The sequence below is a fragment of the Thrips palmi genome, unplaced genomic scaffold (genome assembly GCF_012932325.1).
Source record: "Thrips palmi isolate BJ-2018 unplaced genomic scaffold, TpBJ-2018v1 HiC_scaffold_18, whole genome shotgun sequence".
Classification (NCBI taxonomy): Eukaryota; Metazoa; Arthropoda; class Insecta; order Thysanoptera; family Thripidae; genus Thrips; species Thrips palmi.
In genome coordinates this window covers 19,836,795-19,861,522 of record NW_023144627.1, presented here as the reverse complement: position 1 = coordinate 19,861,522, position 24,728 = coordinate 19,836,795, and the positions used below count along the sequence as shown (strand labels likewise).

The 24,728-nt window shown below is 54.0% G+C and overlaps 2 protein-coding genes across 8 annotated transcripts; both read left to right on the top strand.

The window, feature by feature from the left end:
- The first annotated feature begins 822 nt into the window (after positions 1-822).
- LOC117645005 (ADP-sugar pyrophosphatase-like) lies at positions 823-5,921 on the top strand. 2 transcript variants are annotated; one of them, XM_034384870.1, is made up of 6 exons: positions 823-972; positions 2,949-3,172; positions 3,504-3,664; positions 4,058-4,318; positions 5,134-5,216; positions 5,649-5,921. In XM_034384870.1, exons 2-6 carry the CDS (start codon positions 2,958-2,960, stop codon positions 5,712-5,714), a joined length of 786 nt encoding a protein of 261 aa, XP_034240761.1. In that variant the 5' UTR covers positions 823-972; positions 2,949-2,957; the 3' UTR covers positions 5,715-5,921. The 2 variants fall into 2 exon arrangements, with proteins under 2 accessions (XP_034240761.1, XP_034240762.1); XM_034384871.1 differs by lacking the exon at positions 823-972 and adding an exon at positions 2,736-2,854.
- Positions 5,922-7,053: 1,132 nt separating this feature from the next.
- Positions 7,054-24,141, top strand: LOC117644600 (epidermal growth factor receptor kinase substrate 8-like). Of its 6 annotated transcripts, none has more exons than XM_034384191.1 (17): positions 7,054-7,310; positions 16,494-16,571; positions 16,649-16,872; positions 16,947-17,096; positions 17,185-17,365; positions 17,448-17,655; positions 17,741-17,861; positions 17,956-18,191; positions 18,298-18,451; positions 18,548-18,675; positions 18,769-19,081; positions 19,165-19,308; positions 19,556-19,652; positions 22,842-23,114; positions 23,187-23,352; positions 23,571-23,718; positions 23,811-24,141. In XM_034384191.1, the coding sequence occupies exons 2-17, from the start codon at positions 16,523-16,525 to the stop codon at positions 23,925-23,927; spliced, it is 2,709 nt and encodes a 902-aa protein (XP_034240082.1). In that variant the 5' UTR covers positions 7,054-7,310; positions 16,494-16,522; the 3' UTR covers positions 23,928-24,141. The 6 variants fall into 6 exon arrangements, with proteins under 6 accessions (XP_034240082.1, XP_034240088.1, XP_034240083.1 ...); XM_034384197.1 differs by having other exon boundaries at positions 7,055-7,310; positions 19,165-19,260; XM_034384192.1 differs by lacking the exon at positions 7,054-7,310 and adding an exon at positions 15,427-15,562.
- The last annotated feature ends 587 nt before the right edge of the window (positions 24,142-24,728 follow it).

Below are 24,728 nucleotides of genomic sequence, written 5' to 3'. Positions count from 1 at the left end.
CTCCCTTCCATTGACCTCATTTAACAACGTCGCACAGCAAGTCCAAGTTAAATCTAAACCGATACAGAATGAAAAAAGGAGAAAAAGAAAAGAATCAGGGCGTCAAAAGAAGCACTCGGAAAAAAGGGAGCCTTGGTTAGGTTTTGTTGGGTCTGACGGAAATAAAAGACTGGTGTGTATCGTGATACGAAGGGGCAACGATCCAGTGGAGTGGATGACGTCGGAGCGAAGGTCCAAGGCGCGCTTAGCCTCGGCGACGGACTTAACCTGGCCTAACCGAAAGGCTTTTAGGCAAGCTACACGCTAAAAACGGTACCTGGTTTCCCCAGGAGGCCAATGGCAGAGATATAGGCGACTTCCACGGAGTTCCTGGCAAAACCAGGAACCATTACCGTGCACGCTCCTGACGACTTCTGTCTAGAAAACGACCCATAGACTTGCCAAAAAAGGCGGGGGAACAAGAACAAGGGAAGTGATAAGTTTTTCTTCGGCAAGGAAACAGAGCATAGAGAACTAATTATCGAAATCGTCCCTTCTGCAACTCCTCTCTTTTTTAGCCTTTCGGTTTAGTCATCATCACGACTTCTGTGATCGAGCAACTATTTCGCACTGTATCGCCAAGCCCGACACAAAAAATAAAAAAAAAAAATAATTGGCAGGCAAATAGTGCTGCAGGCGTGCTGCAGCTCGTGAGAAACACGGCATGGCGATAAGTATCAGCACGTGTCTTAATGCGAACTTGGTTCGGGAGGAGACAGGGGAGGAGGGGTCACTTCTGACGGGCGTGGCTTGGGGGGGGGGGGGAGTCTCGGGGTCGTGGGGGCTGCGGGCCTCGGAGCGGCCACCAGTCTTGAGCTATCGCCCGACGAGAGACTCACAGCACCTCTCCGCGCAGCAGCAGCCGAAGAAGCAGAGGACTCCGCTGTCAAGCAGGTCGCAGACAAGGCTTCGAAAATTCCCGCAGGAAACTTGGTGAGTACCCGATTGGACTGAAGCGTTTGGGGCGTTTGGGTTTGGGCTGGAGAATAGCGAAAGCTGCCCATACCTCCCGCACAAAAATACAGGGAGCCTACCTCCATTCAAGATACGCGTGGGTAAACCCAACTCGACATCCAAATCGATCGGCATCCTTTACTTCTTCTCAACCGAAGGGAGCAGTTTTATTCACCAGCCTACTGATGGCGAGCATTTTTACCGCATTTCATTGAAGTTTCCAAAGTAAATTTAAGTAAATCTAAGTAAATTTAGAAGTACGGTAGCACGCCAACCCCTGGGAGCCGGTCTTCGGTTCGAATCCCCGCATATCATCCCATTTTTCAACGATCGTGAAGCTCCTGAAGCACAACCAATCGGGAAGAGGTCCGTCTGCCTGACGCATTGTGTTGGCACTACGGGTCCACAACCGATCCGTTCTCAGAATCTGTTAAGTCTGTTAAGTTTTCCAAGTTTCTGGCTCTCGAACTCGAATTGTTGTAACTCGTGGCTTTAAGCTCCTGGCAGTGAAGCCTGCAGCGGGCACTGCAGGCCTGCAACCGCACTGCAAAAACAACCTCGCCACGTCGCCCTCATAGAAACCAGCGCCCTGCCGGGCCGCCCGGTCACCTGATTTCAACAGCGCCTCCACTATTGTTGTTGATTGGGCCACGTAATCTGCCGACGATAAGTGGAGCCGAGAAGGGCGAGCCGAAAACAAACGGAAAACAAGCCGAAAACACACGATAAGCATTATGCCATTCGCAACCCTCGCAGCTAAAGTTCCGTTACCATGGCGACCACCCGCATTTTTTTCCATACCGGAAAAGATTCTCGAAAAAAAAAATTACCATGGTCGCTAATCGCCACATGACCAAAGACCCGACTTTTGGTTGCCATACCAACGTGGGAAATAAAATTGCGGTGGTTTCGAGAATTGTGTTTTCGTCTGCTCCTCGGGCCGACTATCGATGATCTCCATTGACATCAGAACCTGACGCGAAGAACTGTCGTCACGCCGATAACGAGCAACGAGGAGAAAAAAAAAAAAAAAAAAAAAGGAGGGGGAGTGTAACTCGAACTGCATGTCTAGTCATGGTGTGTGGACACAGTCGTGAGATAAATGTCGTTTACACAACGCGCGGGGAAATTTTGCACGGCGTATTGTTTCTTCGGAGACGCGAGTCAAATTTCAAGACGAGGGGTTCTAGAGATAGTTGCCGATCGGCTGTCTGTAGGGTGCGACTGAATCGATTTCATCTCATTCGAGAGCGAACTCTGACTTGCCATCACGCTCCTGCCGGCTGAGAAGCAGGCGGTCAGTGGTTCGAACCTTGGTGCGGGCGAAGCGGTCGAGCCTGCCACCCAGTCCTTGGCGGGTTTCGAGTGATAACATTGTTTACAGTGCACTAAACTCCCACAGCCTTGACTCGCCTTGATCGGGAGGCTGGGATGGCAGGCCTTGGTGGGGCATTGCTATTTGCGCGGCCAGGTTTTGCGCAACGCCGCAATCGCTCGATAAATGAAGTTGGTTTTACACTGCCCGCGCCCGCCCCACAGTGGGCCGGAAGACCGGTGGAGGCGGTCAAACCCCCGGACGCGTTTTGAGCTCCAGAGTCGCTAAATGGGACTCGAACCGAACGTGTGACCCCACCAATGGATTCCTCGTTCGGAGAGCAATCCATTGGTGGGGTCACACGCTCGCGTCGAGTCCCATATAGGGACTCTGGAGCTCAAAACGCGCCTCGAGTTTTGGCCGCCTCCACCGGTCTTCTGGCCCACTGTGGCGCCGCGCCGCCATCTTCCCTTGGAGACCCCCGTCGCGTCGCGTTGATAGTACGCGGTCATCTCATTGACGCCGTCGTATCGCCACGCTTGTGATGTAAGGCCCGCGGCCTTTCCAGAAGCCCCCTTTTTCTGTCTCTCTCTCGGCCCGCCAACCCACTCAGCTAAGCCTTTACCCAATCCTTGCCCAGGGCGTGCAGATGAACGCGGGGCTGGACGTGCTGCGGCGGCTGCCCGCCGAGGACGACATCATGGACGAGATGACGGTGCCCATGGCCATGCCCAGGAAGCTGAGCCACGGCACCACGGACACCACGGACGACGGCTCCAGGGTGGTGGGCGAGAAGGTGCTCGCCAGGGGCGACTGGCTGCAGCTCTCACAGATCACCTACATCGACCCGGACGGCGTCAGCAGGTAGGTGGACGCGTCTGGCCCGTAATGGTAATGGTAATGCGGCGTAGGCACGCCGCTCCGCGCGCGGCCGTGGCGGGACGGCCTACCCGCTCCACTGCAGGGGCTCCCGCCAGGTGCGCGGCCGCGGCGGCCACAACTCTGGACGCGTTTTGAGCTCCAGAGTCGCTAAACAGGACTCGAACCGAGCGAGTGACCCCACCAATGGATTCCTCGTTCGGAGAGCAATCCATTGGTGGGGTCACACGTGCGGTTCGAGGCCCATTTAGCGACTCTGGAGCTCAAAACGCGTCCGGCTTCTCGCTGCGGCGCTAACTCCCCGCTGTTGCTCCAGGCAGTGGGAGGGCTGCTCCCGCATCAGCAGGAACCCCACCTCGCGCATCGACTCGGTGCTGGTGATCGCCTGGTACCGCCGGATGCTGCACTACGACTGCGTGGTCCTCGTCAAGCAGTTCCGGCCCGCCCTCAGCAAGCACACCATCGAGATGCCCTCCGGTGAGTGCCGTCTCACGACGCCCCAGTGTAGGGTTGCCAACCTCAGCCCGCCGACGCGGTCACCTCAACGCGCAGGTAGTGCCCGACAGGCAGGCTGGGGGTGGCAACCCTACTCGCTTCGGCCGTTGCACAGTGGACCAAAAGACCGGTGGAGGCGGCCAAAACTCCAGACGCGTTTGGAGCTCCAGAGTCGCTAAGTGGGACTCGAACCGAACGTGTGACCCCACCAATGGATTCCTCGTTCGGCGAGTTATCCATTGGTGGGGTCACACGTTCGGTTCGAGTCCCATTTAGCGACTCAGGAGCTCAAAACGCTTTTAGAGTTTTGGCCGCCTCCACCGGTCTTCTGGCCCACTGAGCGTAGGCGGCCGTGCTCACCGCGCCCTGTTCCAGGCCTGGTGCTGGAGAACGAGACCCCGGAGCAGTCCGCGGAGCGCGAGCTGCTGGAGTGCACGGGCTTCTTCGGCGCGGCCCGCAAGGTGGGCCCCGTGCTGGCCGCCGACCCCGCCGTGGCGGGCGGCGCGCTCCGCATCGTCACCGTGGAGGTCAACGGCGACGAGCCGGGCAACAACTTCATCAACGCGCGCGCCGCCGGCGAGAGGCACAAGGTGCCCATCCTGGTGCCCGTGTCCGAGCTGCTGGAGAAGCTCAGAGGTGAGGATGGAGGGCCTGGGGACCGGTGGAGGTGGCCGACACTCCAGACGCGTTTTGAGCGCCAAGAGTCGCTGAATGGAGCTCGAACCGAACGTGTGACCCCACCAATGGATTGCTCTCGGAACAAGGAATCCATTGGTGGGGTCACACGCTCGGTTCGAGTCCCATTTAGCGACTCTGGAGCTCAAAACGCGTCCAGAGTTTCGGCCGCCTCCGCCGGTCTTCTGGCCCACTGTGGACAGCGTCACAAGGCAGATCCGTTTACCGCGATAGCCTAGAGCATTGCGGGCAGCGCGGCAGCGCCTCGCTTGTTTTGACCAGATTGGGACGCGCAATAGAGGAAGGAAGACGCCATGTAACACGCCGGGGTTATCGGACGATGCGAGTGTGTGTGTGTGTGTGTGTCCATGTGGGCGTCTGTCCGGCTGTCTATCTGCTCATCCGTCTGTCTTCCTGACGGTCCGTCCGTCTGTCTGTGTTTCGACCGCCACCAACCTGGCTCCCACTTTGCCCCAAGCCCCGCCCCCGTCCTCGGCTTGAGGCAGCGTCGTCGCCAAGGCGCGGGATGGAGATAGTACAAACGATAACACCGCAATGTAGATCGCGAATGCTCCGAAAGCAGACTGCGTTGGTTCGAAACTGCAGCGCGTGCCGCACACTGGAAGCCGTCTAGCACGACAATGCGCGGACTTTGACCTGACCGACAGTCTGCCTTAGATAGCTCCGCGCAGCTCCCGTCCCGGGTTTCACTAGGCTGACCTGGAAACTCAAACCCTCCGGTTTGCACTGTGTTGAAACTGAAACCTTGGTTGCAGCGTTCGCGCAGGCCGGCTTCGTCATCGACTCGAGGATCGACGCCTTCGCCATCGGCCTGGTCATGGGCAACTCGGGTAGAAAGGTGAAGAAGACTGCACCCCCGGTGTGACGTCCCCAAAGTGTGTTTCGTCTTCTGTGTCGTCCTGGCCGCCTCCCTCATCCAATAAGGCTCAGGCGGGCGTTGCGCCATTTTTGGCAGTCATTTTCCACTTTGAAAGTCGGTCAAAAATCGCGGGACTACGTCTTTTTGTGTGTGTCCATCTTCCCGTTCCATACACCGCAGTACTCGTATCCCCTCGACGTGTGAATGTCGCATGCGTATGTTGTTCTGAAAGCAGGCATGGCGTGCTGTGGGAGATTTGGACAGCGACTCCATGTATCGTTCACCACTTCTCGTTTTCGTCCCTTGTGTGTGTGCCACACCCACCACGCTTGAACCCCGAACCCCTGTCCTGTCCGGGTGCATGCCAGCACGAAAGGCGGTCCGTTTGACTTTACGAATCCCCCGTTCCAGATCGACCCCAACTACGCCGCCGTGGCTGCCACCACTGCGGCTCAGAACTGCCGACGACGGTGTTGACCCCACCCTCCCCGCTGAGCCGCCTTAACTGGTGTTGGGTTCGCGCGCGAGGGGCCCCGTTCGGCCCGGGAAGCAGTTTCGTTGCCGCCCAGCGGAGGATCTCCATTCCATTTCCAGCCAATAAAGGACCCAGTTCACCTCCCGCCAGAGAGCTAAAATCAATCAACCAGAAAATTTATCAATAAAGTTGTAATGGGGTTATTTCAAGAGGCAAATTTCAGTAAGTGAAAGTCATTGCCAAAGGGTTGGCACCGCTGCACAGTGGGCCAGAAGACCGGTGGATGCGCCTCAAACTCTAGACGCACTTTGAGCTCCAGAGTCGCTAAAAGGGACTCGAATCGAATGTGTGGCCCCACCAATGGATTTCTCGTTCGGAGTGCAATCCATTGATGGGGTCACACGTTCGGTTCGAGTCCCATTTAGCGACTCTGGAGCCCAAAACGCGTCTAGAGTTTTGGCCGCCTCCACCGGTCTTCTGGCCCATGTGCGCTGTCAGCCCCGAATGCTCAGACTCAAAAGTCTTGCAACACAGCCGAGGCCAGAACGACAGAAATCTCAAATCTCACACACGGTGGCGTCAAGATGTGCTGTACATATTTCCCTAGGTTTAATGCTAGACTACAAATTAGGAGCTAGACTTGTGATAAAAGTGCGCCGACGAGGACACTGTCGGAGCACGAGTCAACCGACCAACCAATTTCTCATGTGGCTCGGAGGAAGAAAGAGCTCGCTGTCCAGTCGTTCTGATGTGTCATGTAAAACGTAGATTTCTCCTTAAGTTTACTCTATACATATTGTACAATAAAATAAAGATAGTGTCGTAAGAAATAAAGACTCTTTTATTATCCTCGACACGACCCAAAGCTCATCCCGCCGGCCGCGCACAGTGGGCCAGAAGACCGGTGGAAGCGGCCAAAATTCTAGACGCGTTTTGAGCTCCAGAGTCGAACCGAACGTGTAACCCCACCAATGGATTCCTTCGTTCGGAGAGCAATCCATTGGTGGGGTCACACGTTCGGTTCGAGTCCCATTTAGCGACTCTGGAGCTCAAAACGCGTCTAGAGTTTTTGCCGCCGCCACCGGCCTTCTGGCCCACTGTGGTCCGCTGGGTGCCGCGGCTGCGTCCGAGGCGCAGTCCCAGGGAAGTCCCACACGCAGCCGCGACGGTGGCGCCTCTCGGCGGCGGCCTCGGCAACCACCAATCCTTCCCCGGCCCCACGGTGCCCCACGGCCCGTTGGACTCGTCGGAGGCCCTGGAGGTGGAGAGGCGGTGGAGGGGGTGCACTGCGCATTCCAAAGCCCCCCCCCTCTCCCCCGCCGCGCTCAGGTTGGTTGGCGTGCCGCGCTGCGGCCGTAGGCAGGCCAGGTACGAGTTGGACATGGAAGCAGCCCGAAGCCCCAACATGGCGGCCGTCGCGATGCATTCCTCTCGCGCTTGAAGTCGTGGAAGTCGTCGTGAGTGTTGCGTGTGGCGTGTCCGATGCCAACGCGTGTCCGCCGCGCGTCGAACCCGTGTCCGCCAAGCCGTCGCGCGAGAAGCGAGTGAACCGAGAGCCGCCAGCAGCGCGTTGCCGTAGTGGATTACCCGTTCAACAGGTGAGCGTTCGGACAGGCTGCTGAGGGTCGCCGTCGGGGAGGTGCGGCGGAGGCGTCCGAGGCCGCCGTGCTGGCCGGCGCGGCGCGTCCGCCCCCGGGGCTGTCCTGGCCTCCGGCACGTCGGCGAGGTCCCCGTCGACGCGCAGGTAGAGACCCTCGCTGGGCTCCCCGTCGTACATTGAGGTCGCAGGCTGGGCCGCCAGCCGCCGCCCCGCGTTCGCCCGGGCGCCACCACGGCCGCGGGCACCTTGTAGGCGGCCAGCACGGCCAGCCAGCCAGCACCTGCAGCAACCCCGGGGTGGGCCTGGTGCTCCATCAAGACCATCGTCACCTGGTCGCCAGGGTGACAGATGCGCGGCCGCGGCCGCCGCCCCGCCGCGAGGCTAGGCCAGGCGGTATGAGAAATCGGCCGCGCGGATTGCAGTGTAGGTGATTCACGCTGTCAGTGTGCGGGGCGCTTATCTCGCCGATTGACAGGCAGAGCCCGGTATTACGCCTCACCAGGCTCGACCGCCCCGATGACGGCGGCACCGTGTGCTGCACCGTGTGCTGCACCTGCCTGTCCCTTCGCCGGCCCGGCCAGATTTGGGTCACCGCGCCTCGTACTTGAGGCCCGGCCCCGGCATAAAGCTACTCAAACGGAGCGAAACTACACCGTGATAATGAGGGGGCGTCCCTCAGGCGGTTGTTTACGGACGACCCCCGCCGCGTCCCAGCAGGCAAAGCCAACACTGAAAATAGAAAGGTCATACTTTTGACCGCTTAAACGGCCTTACTGAAATGTACGACCGAAAAACGGTCATACTTCGATGTATGACCGAAAAACGGTCATACTTTATAGTGTGTCACGGGTAAAGGCTGATATATCCCCAAGCTTAACAATAGCCAGTCTCGCTGATGTCTGACCTTTTTTTGGTCATACATTTAAGTATGACCGTTTTTCGGTCATACATTTAAGTATGACCGTTTTTCGGTCATACATTTGTGTATGACCGTTTTTTCGGTCATACTTTTTGTATCAACGAAAATCGGTGAGATGTCTCACCCTTTGAATTTCAGTGAACAGTGGGCCAGAAGACCGGTGGAGGCGGCCGAAATCCTGGACGCATTTTCAGCTCCAGAGTCGCTAAATGGGGCTTGAACCGAACGTGTGACCCCACCAATGGACTGTTCTCCGAACGAGGAATCCATTGGTGGGGTCACACGCTCGGTTCGAGTCCTGTTAGCGACTCTGGAGCTCATAACGCGTCTAGAGTTTTGGCCGCCTCCCGGTCTTCTGGCCACGGTGCGTCAGCGGCCTAGGACGACTTGGTTTTCAAATTGCATTCCTCCCTTTGGCCGTCCTGAGCTTGCAGCTCGTGACGCGCGCCGTTCTCGAGATAACGCCCCTGGTAATTGGTTTCTGACTCAGCTTTGCATGCCGGGAGGACGAACAAGACGAACCGACATCCTGCCGCCGCTCAATGGCACGGCACCTTGATATTTAGCCGGCTTGCGGTTAGACACGTCGCCTGTGCAGACTGTACAGTGGAGTGGTGCCCCTGACCGGGGAGGCATCCCATTGGAGGGGGGCAGCCCTTCTGGGGGAACGACATAGCGTGCCAAGTCAACGCCACCCGCCACACTCTTAGCCGCGATTTCAGTTAGGACAGGTCAGGTCCGTTGATCGAAAATCGGCAGCAGATTAACCACGCTCTAAAAAAACATGATGGAAAAATAATTAACGATACAGGTTGTGCAGATAAGACGCGGACTAGGAGGGAAACGTGTGAGGAGTGGACCCGGCGAGCCTGGACCGGGAGCAGGGGGATGTCTGGGACGCAAAAGGGGGCCGCATTCCAGGCGGGGCGGGGCGGGGCGGGGCGGGGCGGGGCGGGCAGGGCGGGGCGGGGCGGCACCGCCAAGACGGGTGGCTTTGCGGGGGGAATGACAAACGCGCGTACAAGTCTCCAGAGCCGCGCAGCGAGCGACCCCACTGTTAAATTCCGATCTCCAAAGCACGACGTGAACGTCGAGGCCGAGTCCGATTGAACCGAAAAACTATAAAAAGACGGTGTCGGGCTCACAGGCAGCTTCCGTCGTTCTGTTTTGGACTCGCAGTGCGGAGGTCATTGCCTGGCTGGGTAAAAATGGCGGGACCCGCGCAGCGTTCTTTCTCTCTCTCTCTCTCTCTCTCTCTCTCTCTCTCTCTCTCTCTCTCTCTCTCTCTCTCTCTCTCTCTCTCTCTCTCTCTCTCTCCCGGTGGGAGAATGAACGTGCTAATTGAGTGGGATCCGTTGGATCCGTTGCGCAAGACGGCGGCCGGCTGATTCCCAAAGCGCAGCGCCGTCGCTCTGTCTCTCTCGCAACCTGCCGGGCCGCGCCGCGAGTGCGAGAGAGACACAGCGATGAATTCCGTGCAATGAATGGAAGCTGCGCACAGTGGGCCAGAAGACCGGTGGAGGCGGCCAAAACTCGAGACGCGTTTTGAGCTCCAGAGTGACTAAATGGGACTCGAACTGAGCGTGTGATCCCACCAATGGATTGCTCTCCGAACGAGGAATCCATTGGTGGGATCACACGTTCGGTTCGAGTCCCATTTAGCGACTCTGGAGCTCAAAACGCGTCTAGAGTTTTGGCCGCCTGCGCCGGTCTTCTGGCCCACTGTGCTGCGCGCCAAACGGCCGCGGCCTTCCGAATGTCCGAACGTCTGAATGGGCAGGGCGCTGGGCGCGTGAGAGCGAGAGAGACGGAGAGATCGGTATGTCGGCACGTACTGCTCGGTGGGCGCCTCGGCGGGCGCCGCGTACTCCTACCTATCGGAAGAGGTCAGCGGGTCAGACTTGGCCGCGCCCTGCGCCCCCCCCCCTCCCTCTCTCAAGCCGCTGCACTGCCAACACCGCGGCTACGCCATGGTATTGAGTGAAAGCCGCCGCACCCAAGCCAGCCGGCCAGCGCCCGTCCCTGGGCCGCGGAGCCACGCCTCGCCTCACCACGCCGAGTCCACCGGGCCGGGCTGGCTGGGCTGGCCGGCGTTAACACCGTGACGTCATGAAACACACGCACACACCCACACACGCGCGAACGCACACACACACGCACGCATGCCCGCACTTGCTGCAGCGCTAGCCCTTTCTGGCAGGTGGGCCGCTCGCTCGCCGTCCGCTCCGCTCCTGCTGGAGAAGGAGGAGGCCCCACAGTGGGCCAGAAGACCGGTGGAGGCGGCCAAAACTCTCGACGCGTTTTGAGCTGCAGAGTCGCTAAATGGGACTCGAACCGAACGTGTGACCCCAACAATGGATTCCTCGTTGGTGGGGTCACACGTTCGGTTCGACTCCCTTTTAGTGACTCTGGAGCTCAAAACGCGTCCGGGATTTCGGCCGCCTCCGCCGGTCTTCCGGCCCACTGTGCGTCCTGACGCGCCCCTACCGGCCTGGCGAACGGCCGCGCTATCGCTCAAAGATTCGTAATCCCTTTTTCTGACGGCCGCCGGCGTCGCGCACCTGGGCGCCGCCGCGGCACGGCTTCAGAGATTGCTTTACATTTTATCTCGTCGGGTTTAGAGAAAAATGAGATTTGTTTTTTTTTTCTTTTGCCGAGGCGTGGCTTGTGGCGCTGTTGACGTGTGCGTGAATGTCACTGTGCGCCGTGTGTGTCGGGGGGGTCTGTGCCCCGTCGAGCGGTGCGCGGGACAAGCCACTTGCTGGAACAGTTTAAGTAGGGCGAGAGCTGCCGTTTCGGGCGCAAAACACAGTGAAGTGTCTTGCACTTTTGTTTTACTCTTCCAATTTTTTATTTTTTTTTTTTTATTTTTTTTTTTGAAAAGAAGTCGGCAATCCGCAACTGCTTTCTTTCCCCGTGTTTCTCCTCAGCACGAGCCTTGCACGAGCGAGCCCGTCAGTTGACCACGAGCCAATGTTGTTCTCGCGCAAATAAGCGACTTTCAGACTTTCGGGCCGCTTTCGGGCAAACAGAGTGCTGCTGTCCGCTCTGCAAGGCGGAGGGGCACAGTGGGCCAGAAGACCGGTGGAGGTGGCGCCAAAACTCCTGACGCGTTTTGAGCTCCAGAGTCGCTGAATGGGACTCGAACCGAACGTGTGACCCCACCAATGGATTCCTCGTTAGGAGAGCAGTCCATTGGTGGGGTCACACGCTCGCGTTGAGTCCCATTTAGCGACTCTGGAGCTCAAAACGCGTCTTGAGTTTTGTCCGCTGCCACTGGCCCACTGTGAGAGGTACCGCTCTCCACGGCGGAGACACGCGCGCGGAGACAACGAACGCCAACAGCTTCCTCGTTCGCCGACTCCGTCCCGATTTGGAACCGCGCAAGTCGCGTCTGTGTGAAAGGGTTGGCCAGGTGCACGGGCAGCGCGAGGCACTCCAGCAGTGCAGGCGCCCCGCTGCACTCTTCGTCTGTCTCTCTCGCACTCACGGGGCGCTCCGTGCGGGTGCGAGAGAGACAGAGCGACGAATGAGTCTGCAGCGGCGGCGTGGAGCTCGCGGCCAGGCTCGGGGCCAGAGCCGCGCCGGGCCCCCCGCCGGCCCATCATCGTGGTACACTGTAGGCTCCAGGCCGGCTCCAGGCCGGCTCCAGGCCGGCTCCAGGCGGGCTGCGTTCCAGCGGTTCCAGAACGCGTTATCGCCGTCTCTGTCTGATCCAATGCGAGGGACAAGGCAGGTGCACGCGGGCCGTGGCGTGCGCGGTGCCGTGCCACGCCCTCCGCGCCAGGCCGCCAGCCCCGCCAGCCCCGCCAGCCCGCCAGCCTTGGCAACGCGCTGCTACGCGGCTACGCGCGGCCCAGGAATGTGTAGTCCTCAAATCGTGATACCGTAACGGCGTAACGCAGAATGCAGGCAAGGCCCTGGCTGGCCTGGCCGGCCTGGCCCTCCGGACAACGGCCGCACAGTGGGCCAGAAGACCGGTGGAGGCGGCCAAACCTCCAGACGCGTTTTGAGCTCCAGGGTCGCGAAGCAGGACTCGCACCGAACGTGTGAACCCACCGATGGATTCCTCGTTCGGAGAGCAATCCATTGGTGGGGTCACCCACTCGGTTCGAGTCCCATTTAGCGACCCTGCGTCTAGGGTTTTGGCCGCCTCCACCGGACTTCTGGTCCACTGTGGGTCGGCTGCTGACGCCACTGCAGTGACGCAGTGCTGTACAGTGTACGGGCTGCAGCCAGTCAACTAGTGCAGCGCAGACCAGACTATACAACTGATGCTCTGCTCCGCGCAGCATCTATGCAGGTCCATTCCGCACCGTGCCTCGTCGCTCCATCTCCCTCGCACCCCTTGACACTTCACGCGTGCGAGAGAGAGGGAGAGGGAGGGAGAGAGAGAGACGAAAGCGCTGCGCCAAATTGCACCCCGCTGCAGGCCGCGGCCGCGTGCCTCGAGCGTGCAGTGTACTGGACGCGGTGCCGCCGCGGTGTGGCGCCAGATTCGAAATGCCGCGAGGAATGCGGCCGCTCCAGTCACAGCAGTACGGCACACAGTGGGCCAGAAGACCGGTGGAGGCGGCCAAAACTCTAGACGCGTTTTGAGCTCCAGAGTCGCTAAATGGGACTCGAACCGAACGTGTGACCCCACCAATGGATTCCTCGTTCGGAGAGCAATCCATTGGTGGGGTCACACGTTCGGTTCGAGTCCGCCGAGGGGGAAATCACTCTTAAAAACTGTGACCCGACTACTCCCTATTACGTTCTATTACGCTATTACAGAAGGCTTATTACGCTCAAAAATATCCAGACTTAGGCTAAAATCGGACCCTAAATAAAGGAAATTTTAAGAAATTTGGCTATTACGCTATTACTATTACGCGTAATACTAGGAATCGGTGACCCGACTATTACGCGAGTGATTTCCCCCTCGGAGTCCGCTTTTGCGAATCTGGAGCTCAAAACGCGTCTAGAGTTTTGTCCGCCTCCACCGGTCCCGCCGCGAGGCCGAGGTGTGAATCCGCCGTCCGCCGCGGAGGCGGGTTCGAGTCCCGGCGCCGGCAGTGTCATTTGGGCCCGCCGCGGCGCCCTTGGGGGGCTCCGACAGTGCTTTCGTCGCTCGCGGTCGGTCTCTCTCGGGACTGTTCGAACCGCCCCAAGAGTGCGAGAGAGACAGCGCGAGTCGGCCTCCTGGGCTGGGCGTTTGCATGCCGTGCCCAAGTGGGAGCAAGACGAACTCCGCATGACCTTAGTCCGACTGAATGCCGCCGGCTCCGCCCCGCCCCGCCCCGCCCCTGTCGAGTGACTGATTGTCTCGGTGGATGCGACAAAAGTCTTGCGAATGCTCGAGTCATCGGCAGGGAGGCTGGGAGACTCACTGGGAGGCCACCGGGGACCAGGGGGCACTCCAAGCTCGAGTCCACGCACTCCGCGGAGTTCCGCTGAATACACGTGTACCCGTTTCGCATGGCGCTGCGAAGCTGCGAAGAGCCGTTGGAATGTGCTTGGCGTCTTGGCACTCCACCCGGTCGCCGGACACGCGAGTGTATCAGATGCGGCGTGACCGAAAGCAGATGCTGCACTGTAAAACCCAAAAGCACGTTAGAAAGGTGCGATGCGATCATTTCCTGGGCATGTCCGTGCCAGTGTAGCCAGCAAGGCGCGGTTTCCGTCGAATTTGTGGTGTATCGGACTGTGTGTATGGATTGTGGTGCCTTACGTGAACGCGGAAAAGGGGGGGGGGGAGCGGGCATCGTTTTGGTGTTAGAATAAGCCGCATTGCGCCATGGCTGCACGAACTCTCTCTCTCTTTCCTTCACCAAATCACAGACAGTTTTACGTCTTGGAAAATGTGGATGCCCGCGCCTCGCCCGGTCTGTTGGGCACTGTTAAAACTCACATGATACCTCGATTCAAACTGACAGTCCAGTCGCTCTGTCTCTCTCGCACTCTTGGGGCGGTCCGGAGTGTTCCGGAGTGTTCCGTAGGGGTGAGTGTCACGTGGGTAGCCTCGGCAGGTACGCCTTTGTCAGACAATGACTTGAGACAATGAGCGAGCTTTGAGTCCGTCTCCCTCGCTCCGGCCCCGCGGGCTACGGAGAGAGAGAGAGAGAGCGAGAGAGAGAAAGAGAGAGAGAGAGAGAGAGAGAGAGAGAGAGAGAGAGAGAGAGAGAGAGAGAGAGAGAGAGAGAGAGACGGAGAGTCCCTCTCCGCTCCCAGACTCTCAGACCCTGGCCTGGATCCTGGGCGGCCTGTCTGCCATTCGGCCACCTTATGCAGAGCGATCGAATCTGGCGGCACACTATCGGACAGCATCGCTTCATGAACGGCCACCTCCGGCGGCAAGCTCACGGCAAGCTCACGGCCACCCATTGGGCCCGCGCCGCCCGCGCTGTCGGCCAATCAGCGTCACTCATTGTCGGTGACGTCAAACTCGTACCGACACTGAACAGCCCTTCGGACTTTCGGATCACGCTGCTGTAATTCGAAAGCACTACTCGACACTGTAAAAGATTGCAGTGATTTACTGCGTAGGAAATCAAATAAATCGTCATCGGTTCGACAAAACCTTTTCGACAGTGCACGCCCGGCGTGGCGGCATAGCTGGCTATTTATTGTCCGCAGGTTAGGTAACGCACCGGCGAGGCGTTAGACTGCGTCGACTGCGTCGGACGAGGAAACTACAATGAGTGACTGCAAGAACGGGAAGGGCGGGGGAAAGAAAAGTGTACGTTTTGTCGTTTTCCCCCTCGGCGACTGGGGACTTTGATCCGAACGCTGCGCCCCCTGGCGGGCCGAGGCGGGCTGAAGTGGCCAATAAGCCGATAGGCACACCGCTTTTCTAGTGAAAGGGACAGTGCCCACGCCTCGTCTTGGGCCTTCCCCTTCCCTGTATTGGCAAGCCGGGCAAGCGGCGAGGCAGCCCTTGATGGGAAGGAGAACCTGCTTCCGGAGGCACGCGGCACGCTTACACCATACGGATCGACAACGCCCATCGGCTGGACCCAAGGCACCAGTGTCGAAAGGGTTGCCAACCTTCTGTCTAGTGCTTTGACGGCAGAGGCCCGTCCGCAGGGCGCAGGCCCCGCAGGCCGCGGTGTCAGTTTGTTTACGAGGCCTATCAGGAAAAGCCGAGCGAGTCGAGAACCCGGTACGCGTCATGCTGCCCTGCCCGCCCTGCCTTCTGACGGCAGGCAGCATATCAGATCGATAGCAGAGATAAAGCATGTAGATTACGCGAGGGGGCTGTGGAGAGAGAGGCCCGCCGTGGCGCCGTGGCAGAGACAGGCCTCTGTTCTCTTACCTTGCGACGAGAAGACGCCTAGGCGAGTTCCATGGTGAGCCAACCAGCGACCCCGGCCTGCCCCGGCCCGGCCGCAGTGTTTTGGTTTCGGCTGTCGCCTCGCGGAAGGGGCAGGGCTGGGCAAGGCTTCTGCTTTCAAGTCCGGGTGCCGTCAGACTTTCCATACGCACGTCCCGTCGGGCGGGGTTTCTCATTGTCGCTCATGTGCGCGCTGCAAGCACACTGGAAGGGAAAGGAATGTTGGTTGCAGTGTGTCACGTCGACCCGGCAAAGTTAGAGACCCTCCCGTTCCTCGACGTACTATACTCCAAAACAGGCTGCGGGCCGAGGAATTTCTCATGCCGCTCCCGTGCCGCTCTCGCTAGCCTCTCCGCGGGAGCGCCTCTGGAACCTGGAAGTGGTCGCCCTGCTCCAGCTCCAGGTCCTTACGACAGCGCACGCAAGTGCCGGAGGCCAGGGGAAGGGAGGGAGGGGGGACTGGAGTGGAGTGAGTACCCGCTACTCGCTCGCTGGCACAGTAAGCAGACCGAAAATAAACCACCGAAGTTCAACAGGTGGACCAGGCCAAACCGGGTCACAGACCTCGGCCGCGGGAAATTCCATTGGCTTTGAACGGATTTAGGTAGCGGACTCTTCAAATTTCTCAATGGTTTCTGCCTCCCTGGCAGCAGAGAGTGAAATAGTGCGTATGTTGTTTCCTTCGGTGAGGTTAGTCGGCACCTGGAGATGCGTCGCCGATTCTTATTATTGAAATATAGTTGCTTGAACGGTTTTTGAGTAAATCCTTCAGTTTCGTGGGAAACAGTGTGCCATGTCAATCCGAAAAAAAATATTAAAACACTTATTTTGTCCGAAAGTTTTCATTTTTATGAATCAGGACCTACTTATTCAATGACACCTGTTGTCCTGTTTGAAATAATAAAATGTTCTACCGTTTTTAAATTAGTGTTTTCGTTTTGTTGCAGGCATAGGAGCCAAGCAACACTGATTCAACATGCCATACCAACGAAGTAGCAGTGTCCATTCCAATGGCTATTCAACAGGTGTGAAAGTCAACATCAAGCAAGTAACGTACCCCCACCTTTGGTTTTCTTCAATACCAATTTTATTATTTTGACAGATGGCCGTGCAAATGAGGTCAGCAGTGGGTCAAATGAAGCTGCCCCCACTTACATTATGGAGCATTTGGCAACTTTTACTGTATCAGAGGAAACAGGAATAGTTTACCCTGCTGATGGTATGAGACGCCTTCTTGAACTCGAGACATCCAATGGAATTTGGTGCCAGAAGATGCAGCTTCGACTAGACCAAAATTGGGTTCTAATTATGGACTATGAATCAGGCGTAAGAATAATTTTTGAATGCTATCTTCTTATTTTTAAGAACTCCCTGGTTTAATTATTTTTCTTCTCTGACAGGCTGTAATGGAAAAATTCCCAGTTGCCTTGATTCAAGAACCCACTGCCTTCACAAGCAATGACCCCATGGATATCTATAACAACATCTTGGTATTCATAGTTGGTGATGAAAAGACAAGCAACTCTCGCTCTGAGATGCATATTTTCCAGGTAGGAAATGCAGTGCTCAAACTTTTTTCTGTTGACAATTGTGCATATTAATATCTCTGGACTTATCAAATTATTTTTTTATTTCCAGTGCCAGAGTATTTCAGCCCAAGAACTTGTAGATGACCTAAAAAATCTGAGAATGGGCAAGGCTCCATTAGCTCGCCGCACCCGAAACATCCCTCCACCACCACCTACCCCTCCTCCAGAGCCCCCTTTGAATGGAGTAAATGTTCGGGAGCAAGTTAATGCTTTCAATGCAGCTTCTCACCGTAAGTAACAAAATGAAAGAACCCTTGTGTTGGTTCTGCCATAGCATTTTTCCAATATACTTCAATTGTATTTTAATTTTAGGTGCTGAAGTGTTCCCCAGAGAAGCAAGGGAATCCACCGGGAGAGACCCTGCCACATTGTCACTTAATGATGAAACAAGCTCAACATCCAGTGAGAAGTATGAGCGGGATGTCATAATTTTAAATCATTGTTTTGATGACATTGAGAAGTTTATTGCTCGTCTTCAACATGCCGCAGCAGCATCTAGAGAACTAGAACGTAGACGGAAGTATGTCAACCTTTGTGATACCTATTTAATAGCTGTGTAAAAAAGGGATTTTAATTTTATTTCTGTGATGTCTCTGTCCTTGCAGGAACCGTAAATCAAAGAAGAAGGACATGGGTGATGGAATGCTGACAATGCGGGCCAAACCACCCCCAGAAGTTGAATTTGTTGATATTTTCCAGAAATTTAAACTATCTTTCAATTTACTTGTGAGTATAAATCAATCCATAAGATTTTTTTAATGAATTATAAGGTTCCACTGTAAATTTGCAATGCTTGCTATTTATCTTTTATTGTTTTCAGGCTAAGCTGAAGGCGCACATACACGACCCCAATGCTCCAGAACTAGTTCATTTCCTATTTACTCCCCTTGCCCTGATTGTTGATGCATCACATGATACTCACTATGGGCCTAATCTGCCTGCCAAAGTGGTTTCACCACTCCTCACGAGAGAAGCAGTCAATCTTCTCATTAACTGTGTCACCAGTAAAGAAACTGAACTGTGGCACTCACTAGGAGATGCTTGGCTAGTGCCCAGGTAAGCCAGATAATTTTTTCAAGCAATAAAAATTATAATGTATGTGGAGGCTGATGTTTCTTTTCCATTGTTCTTTGTTTTTCATTTCATTCTCCCTATTTTTCAGGGACCAGTGGAAAGGCTATGTTGCACCATATCACCCCCTATTCATGGACGGCTGGTCTCCAGAATTCCCAGTTTTAGACGAGAGGGAACATGCTTCCACCTCAATGGAGGCCAAGAGGACACATGCTGAGGAGATTCGTGCAGCTCAGCAAAATGTAAGATCACTTTTAAAAAATATTGTTTAGAAAATGAAAATCCATCTCAAAACCTTATTTATGTTGCTATTTTCTAACTCAATTGTCTGATTGCAGGCTGATTATGGTCGAGACAATGAGCCGCACTATGGCAGCGACTACTTTGATGATGAGCTAGAGGCAGTGCCCAATGATTCTGCACGTTTCTACAGGGACCGGCCCAAACGCTACAGCAGGGATGAAAGGTAGAGCCTTTTCCTTTATTTGACTGTCATCTCATGAATGCTTTGTTTGATCTTGACACATTTGTTACAATGTTTCCTAAATATATTTTCCAGGGAGAGGTCGCAAAGCCCTGGGAGCTCAGACCGAGACTACCCATCGGGCCCTCCACTGCCCCACAGAGATATCACAGCCCGAAGTGACATTTCAGCTGATTCCATTGAGCGGAACGGCAGTGTTCCAATGGGACCCCCCATGGCTGGTGGACCGGGGCACGCTGGGCCCGACAGCCAGCAGCGGTTCGAGAGGGCACAGTTTAAGTGGTTGCAAGATTTAAAAACAACGGGTGCTAAAGTAGTTCAAGTCACCTACCCCCGAACTGCAAATAACGACAAGGAACTGACAGTCATCCGAGGAGAATACTTAGAAGTAAGTGACAACGTCTAGGATTCCATCAAGTGTTTCTGCAATAAATATTATATTAATGTATTTAATAATATTTTTGCTTGCAGATCTTAGATGACAGCCGGAAATGGTGGAAAGCACGAAACAGCCGCGGTCAGATCGCTCACGTACCTCACACTATTGTTACTCCTCCAGCTGCTGAGGCAAGTGAAGTATTCAGTAACCCCGTGTACGCCCCGCAGTACCGCACTGTAAGTCTTTCATAAAATCTGGTACAATTAGAAAAACTATTCCGCAATTTTGGCCTTGTCTGGCCACAGATAAGGTCCCTCGGAAGGAAGTCAAATTGGATTTCCCTTGACCAAACAGACTTAAGCTTAGTACCATTCTGATTGCAGGAGCGCTGGACAGAAAACCGATACTGAGCAAATTTTTAAGTAGAGTGAGAAGCGTGGTGAAGTGACAGGAGTGACATGACGCTATTGCTGATGCCCACAGGACCGAGATGGGAGTTCACCCCCCTCCGCTGCCCCTCCAGCGACTCCTGAGTGGCACCACTTTGAAAGGCAAGAAAAGGCAAGACAAGGCAAAAAAGGTGAATTTCGGTATTTTTAATGGAGAAACCAGAATCTATTTTAGAAATATGAAGAATATTATTTTTTGATCAAAACTTAGTTTTAAATCATTGAAAGAAACCAATTTGAGGCTTCAACTGTAGATCCATTATCCTGAATAATGTTTTGTAACCAATGATGTTGGTGCATTGAGACATGAAATGGATTCTGATCTCTTGAAGCAAACATTTTGTTTGGATTGTCTGTCATGTCCTGAAGCAGTTTATTGTGCTCTGTCCTGCTTGTTTTTCTGTCATGCTTTTGTGAAAGTTGAGAATGGGACACCTCTGTGGATGAATGGCCCAAGTATTCAAGTATAGCATCCGATTCAACCGGATTCAACTCTCTGTTTTCTTTCCAAAAACTGCTAGTATAGGCCTGAGAAGATTGATGTTGCTAGTCTAATTATTAGGGTTTATGGCTGAGTACATAATATTTTGAACATAAGAGAGCTTTCACATTTATAAGGATTTGCTTTTCTCAGTGCCAAAGGGTACAAAGCTCAGTCAGTTGAGAAAACACAATCCTTATTTTTTCAAAGCTTATGCTTGTTTAAGACATGTAAATCAATGAGAAATGTACCTTGACATATATTTTCTGTATATTATTTTCATAAACAACTAAGACGTAAGCCTGTAACTGCTATGCTATGGTTAGAGTAAGTAAAATTGTATCTAAATTTTATGAGCGTCAAGCAAAAACTATTTTCACTGCTATAAATTCAGTGAAGTCATGGAGAATCCCTCTAAAATATGACAGGGGACAGATTTTAAATAATTTAAAGTCATAGTCATACCTTTCCAGAGAAAGGTTTATATCTTAGATATACTGTATCATTTTATCGTAATCATTCTAAAGGAATGTGTTTCCTTCTTTCAAAAATGTGCCACATGACTTCATAAGGATAAGTCGTATGAGTGGCAGATGTTTAAGGGAGTGGTAGCAAAAGAAATCTCAAGCAGCAGGAGACTGGTCATTGCAATAGTGATGACTTATGGAGGTGAAAAGAGCTAATGCAAATTTGCCTTTTGTCTAGAAAATGTTTCATCACAAGGAAATGATAGAAGCTACTTTCTTCATTTCCTTATCATCCATTACTTAATGTGGGCCCTTTCATTACCCTCTCTGACACAAGCAGTATGGAGCTTAAAAGTGGTATTCATTGTGCCTTTAAATCATCATGTACGTTATTTGTTGTCCCTGCTTTTTGTTTGAATGGTTTAGTTTTGTGCTAACGTGTCAATCTCCGTCCTTTTACTGCCCTTAACCAGTACTGAGGGGAGTATTTTTCCAACATAAAATGTGATATTATATCTATATTGAAGACATTTTTCAAATTCCACTAAGCATCTAACATGTAACAAGCGCATGTGTAATTCATTCTTTTGCTGTTGAATGTTGTGTTAAACATTCCAGTACATGTACCTCAACTCAAGATAATTATTTCTCTTTAAAGAGGTGACTTCTGCAGCCAGATTTTACTTATTGTAGGCAGTTATTCGTATATTGGCTGTGCTGCAGGCTGCAGGGGCTGTAAGACTAAAGAAGCAAGGGTTGACTGCGTTGAACTTAAAAAGTTGTTTTTTTCGTTTTCAATTTGCAAATGAGCATAATGTGCCAATTTTCTTGAGATCTTTAACTATCTACGCGCATCTAGTATTGGAGGTGGTTTATGGGAATAATATTTATTTTAATGTTAATATTATAGACAATATAGAAGTGCTGACTGAATGCAACGAAATTGTCTGATTTCCTAGGCCATCACAATGTTTTAATTGATGGATTTGTGCTTTCTTTCAAATTTACTACATATTCTCATCATATTTTAAGATATTTCAATGAGTCTTTAGCATTTATTTAGTTGACATGTACTTAGGTATATGGTTGCTTCCATGGAATTTTTAATGACCTACAGCCTCAGTATTAAGTGAACCATCTGGCTTTAAAGCAATAAACCAAAATATTTTTCAACAGTGTAAGAGTTGTTCAAAATGTGCTTCAGCCATAGCTTTTGTGTTGTTATTTATATCAAATGTGTATGAAGTATTTGAAATACTGGTTAAACTGTAAGCTGCCTGCAAGAAGCTTGGTATTGTTATTGTTGTTGTTGTTGTTTGAAAAAGTAATATTTGCTCATATATACATAAATATATATATATATATATACAATATGTATTCTATGTCCATGCTCAGAAGCACTTTGCTTTGTAGAATTGAAGAGTTATTAATTACTTGCTTTCTCATGAATTTTTATGTGTGCTCCATTTTCAACTCTATTTACCACATAATGAATCATACCAGTAGTGTTGTTAGAATGGAGTGCTATCTTGTTATAAGAGCAGATGTGGCATATACTGTTCTACTTTGCCCATTTTGCAATTACCTGTCTTATGAACTTTCTTGTTATTCCTGAGCATGGAGAGAAAGAATTTAATGATATTGTACATACACATACCTGTTTAATTCCACTTTCCAATGTAGGTATTCCAAAGATGTTACATACTATACATATTATGTATATAACAGATTGCCAGAGTGCTATGCAAATTGATGTATGTTGCTTGGTGTTTGTATAGTTTAACACTGACCCCGAAATATATCCTGCATACTTCAATAAATCCATACTGAATCTCATCACGTTTGTCTCTGCTGCTTATTCATTGATCCGTTTGCCATCCACCGTCCATCAAAACGCTTTCAGGGTGTTGTTTCGATAAGTGTTGTGTCCGCTTTGTTCCGTCATGTCCACTTTTGTGATAATTTAAGTGATAAGGTGCCTTTTTATCTGAGTGAAACCGACTTGATGAACAACCAGGGAAGACTCAAAAGTACATATAGCAAATTTTTTATTTTTTTTTAGAAAACTGGACTTTTTTTTTACATTTTTGGGAAGACTTGTTAGGAAACTAAAAGGGCGCGCTCAGACAACAGGATGTGGCCTTTACAATCAAACGGGTTTGGAAGCCTGAGGTGATTTTGGACACTGCGACACAGCAGAGCGCGACGCGCCCGTTAGGCAGGCAACCCATCGCATTGGGCTGCACATGCACAGCGGGACGCGCTGAGATCTGAAAGTGCCCGTCACAGTAGTGAGTGAGTGAGAGAGAGAGAAAAGTGAGTGAGAGAGACTGACGCGCTGGTCCACTAACCACGTGACGCTGCTTCCCCAGCGAGGCCGGCGCTGCCGCAGATCCCCATGCCGCCGCCGCCCCCTCCGATGCCCGGCTCCCCGGGGGGCCCGCCGAGCCCCACCCCCGTGAACGCGAGGCGCAACGTGGTGCTGCAGCTGAGGACCAGCCCCCCGGGCACGCCTCTGGGCACGCCTCTGGGCACCCCGGCCGCGCTGGCCAGGTCCACCAGCTCCACCAGCGACACGCCGACGCTCACGCCGCCCATGACGCCGACGACGCCGCAGGACAGCGAGGTCTTCGGCCGGCCCATCAGTGAGTGACGGTAGTCCCATTGGGTGGGTGCGAGAGAGACAGGGCGCCGTGCTGATGCGACGCTTTGCGCAGACGAGATGACGGCGCACGAGCTGCAGCGGGTGCAGCTGGAGCTGATGCAGCGCCTCTCGCAGACGCCCAAGCTGGACATCGTGCGCACCCCCGACGTGCCGCTCAGCCCCAAGGCCTCCAAGCAGGAGGTCATGGACTGGCTCACCATCAAGGGCCTGCAGCCGGCGTGAGTAGCGGCAACGCACAGTGGGCCGGAAGACCGGTGGAGGCGGACAAAACCCCGGACGCGTTTTGAGCTCCAGAGTCGCTAAACGGGACTCGGACCGAACGTGCGACCCCACCAATGGATTGCTCTCCGAACGAGGAATCCATTGGTGGGGTCACACGTTCGGTTCGAGTCCCGTTTAGCGACTCTGGAGCTCAGAACGCGTCTTGCTCCCTCAGGGCGGTGCAACTGCTGTCGGGGCTGGAGGCCGGCACGCTGCTCACCCTCCAGAAGGACGACCTGACGAAGCTGCTGCAGAACGTGGAGGACCGGAGGACCATCAGTCGCCTACACTCGCAGCTCCTGAAGCAGCGTGCTATCAACAAGGTGAAGGGTGGAAGGGCATGCTGCCGAGCCGTGTTCCGAGCGCGCCGCGTTCGAGCTGGCTAACTTTCGGCGCTCTGTTGTTGTTGTTGCAGTTCAGCACCATCGGCTCCGCCGAGTTCAAGGCCGCCCTCGCCAAGCGGCGCCGCAAGGTGGACGAGGCCCTGGTTGAGGAGGACGAGGCCAAGACCGCGTCCGCCACGGCGTGCTAGGCGACGACGACTGGGAGGACCACGGCGTGCTCGGCGCGCGCCGCCCGCTGCAGGCGTGTTACTGTATCGACTGTACTTGGGTGTTACATAGATAGCAAATGGCATGGGCCTTGTGGGTGTCAAGGACACGAACGGCGCACTTGATTTCACGACGATGTTCTTAATTTTCGACTTTGGTGATAATAAAGATAATAGTTATAAGTTCACAGCTTTACTTTTCATTACTTTTCATTTCACATGAGACCCTTCCCGAGAAAAGACACCAGAACACTGCGTGACGACACGTACTTTTAGAAGCATACTTGGAGAGAGGGGGCGGGGAGAGCAAAGCCCGGAGGCAGCCCATTAGGCAGGAGGCTGAGGTTGGCAAACCTGTCAACACTGGAGCGTCGCGCGGATCTTTGCCTACGTACTTCGGCGGCAACGAGGCGAGGGCTTTCGGCGTTGCCTGCACTGCAAGTCACCCGATGCCGGCGGTCCTGCAGAGCCGACGCAATGAACGATATTGGGAAGGAAGAGGGGAGGGGGAGGGGGCAGGGCGGGGGCATTTTATCAGCAGCACTTCCTGCAGGCCGGCGGGCCGGCGGGTGGCCCCTTGAGGCGTGTTCACTGTTCAGCGGACTGATTCTGAGAGTCTGTCTCTCTCCCACTCATGGGGCGTCCCCTAAAGGGGGGAGAGAGACAGAGCGACGGCAGCGACACTCGGGCGAATCACGGGAAGAGTGGAAGGGGGTGATCAGGTGGGGAGACAATTAGTTTTGACTGGTGAGGACCAGGTGGGGCAGGATGCGGTCCAGGGAG

Excerpts from the sequence above, each read along its gene's own strand:
- LOC117645005 (XM_034384870.1), top strand. The coding sequence starts at position 2,958 with ATGAACGCGGGGCTGGACGTGCTGCGGCGGCTGCCCGCCGAGGACGAC. Across the intron at positions 3,665-4,057 it reads CACCATCGAGATGCCCTCCG|GCCTGGTGCTGGAGAACGAG; the intron begins GTGAGTGCCGTC and ends GCCCTGTTCCAG. Across the intron at positions 5,217-5,648 it reads TGGGCAACTCGGGTAGAAAG|ATCGACCCCAACTACGCCGC; the intron begins GTGAAGAAGACT and ends CCCCCGTTCCAG.
- LOC117644600 (XM_034384191.1), top strand. The coding sequence starts at position 16,523 with ATGCCATACCAACGAAGTAGCAGTGTCCATTCCAATGGCTATTCAACA. Across the intron at positions 18,452-18,547 it reads TTCGTGCAGCTCAGCAAAAT|GCTGATTATGGTCGAGACAA; the intron begins GTAAGATCACTT and ends GTCTGATTGCAG. Across the intron at positions 19,082-19,164 it reads TCCGAGGAGAATACTTAGAA|ATCTTAGATGACAGCCGGAA; the intron begins GTAAGTGACAAC and ends TTTTGCTTGCAG.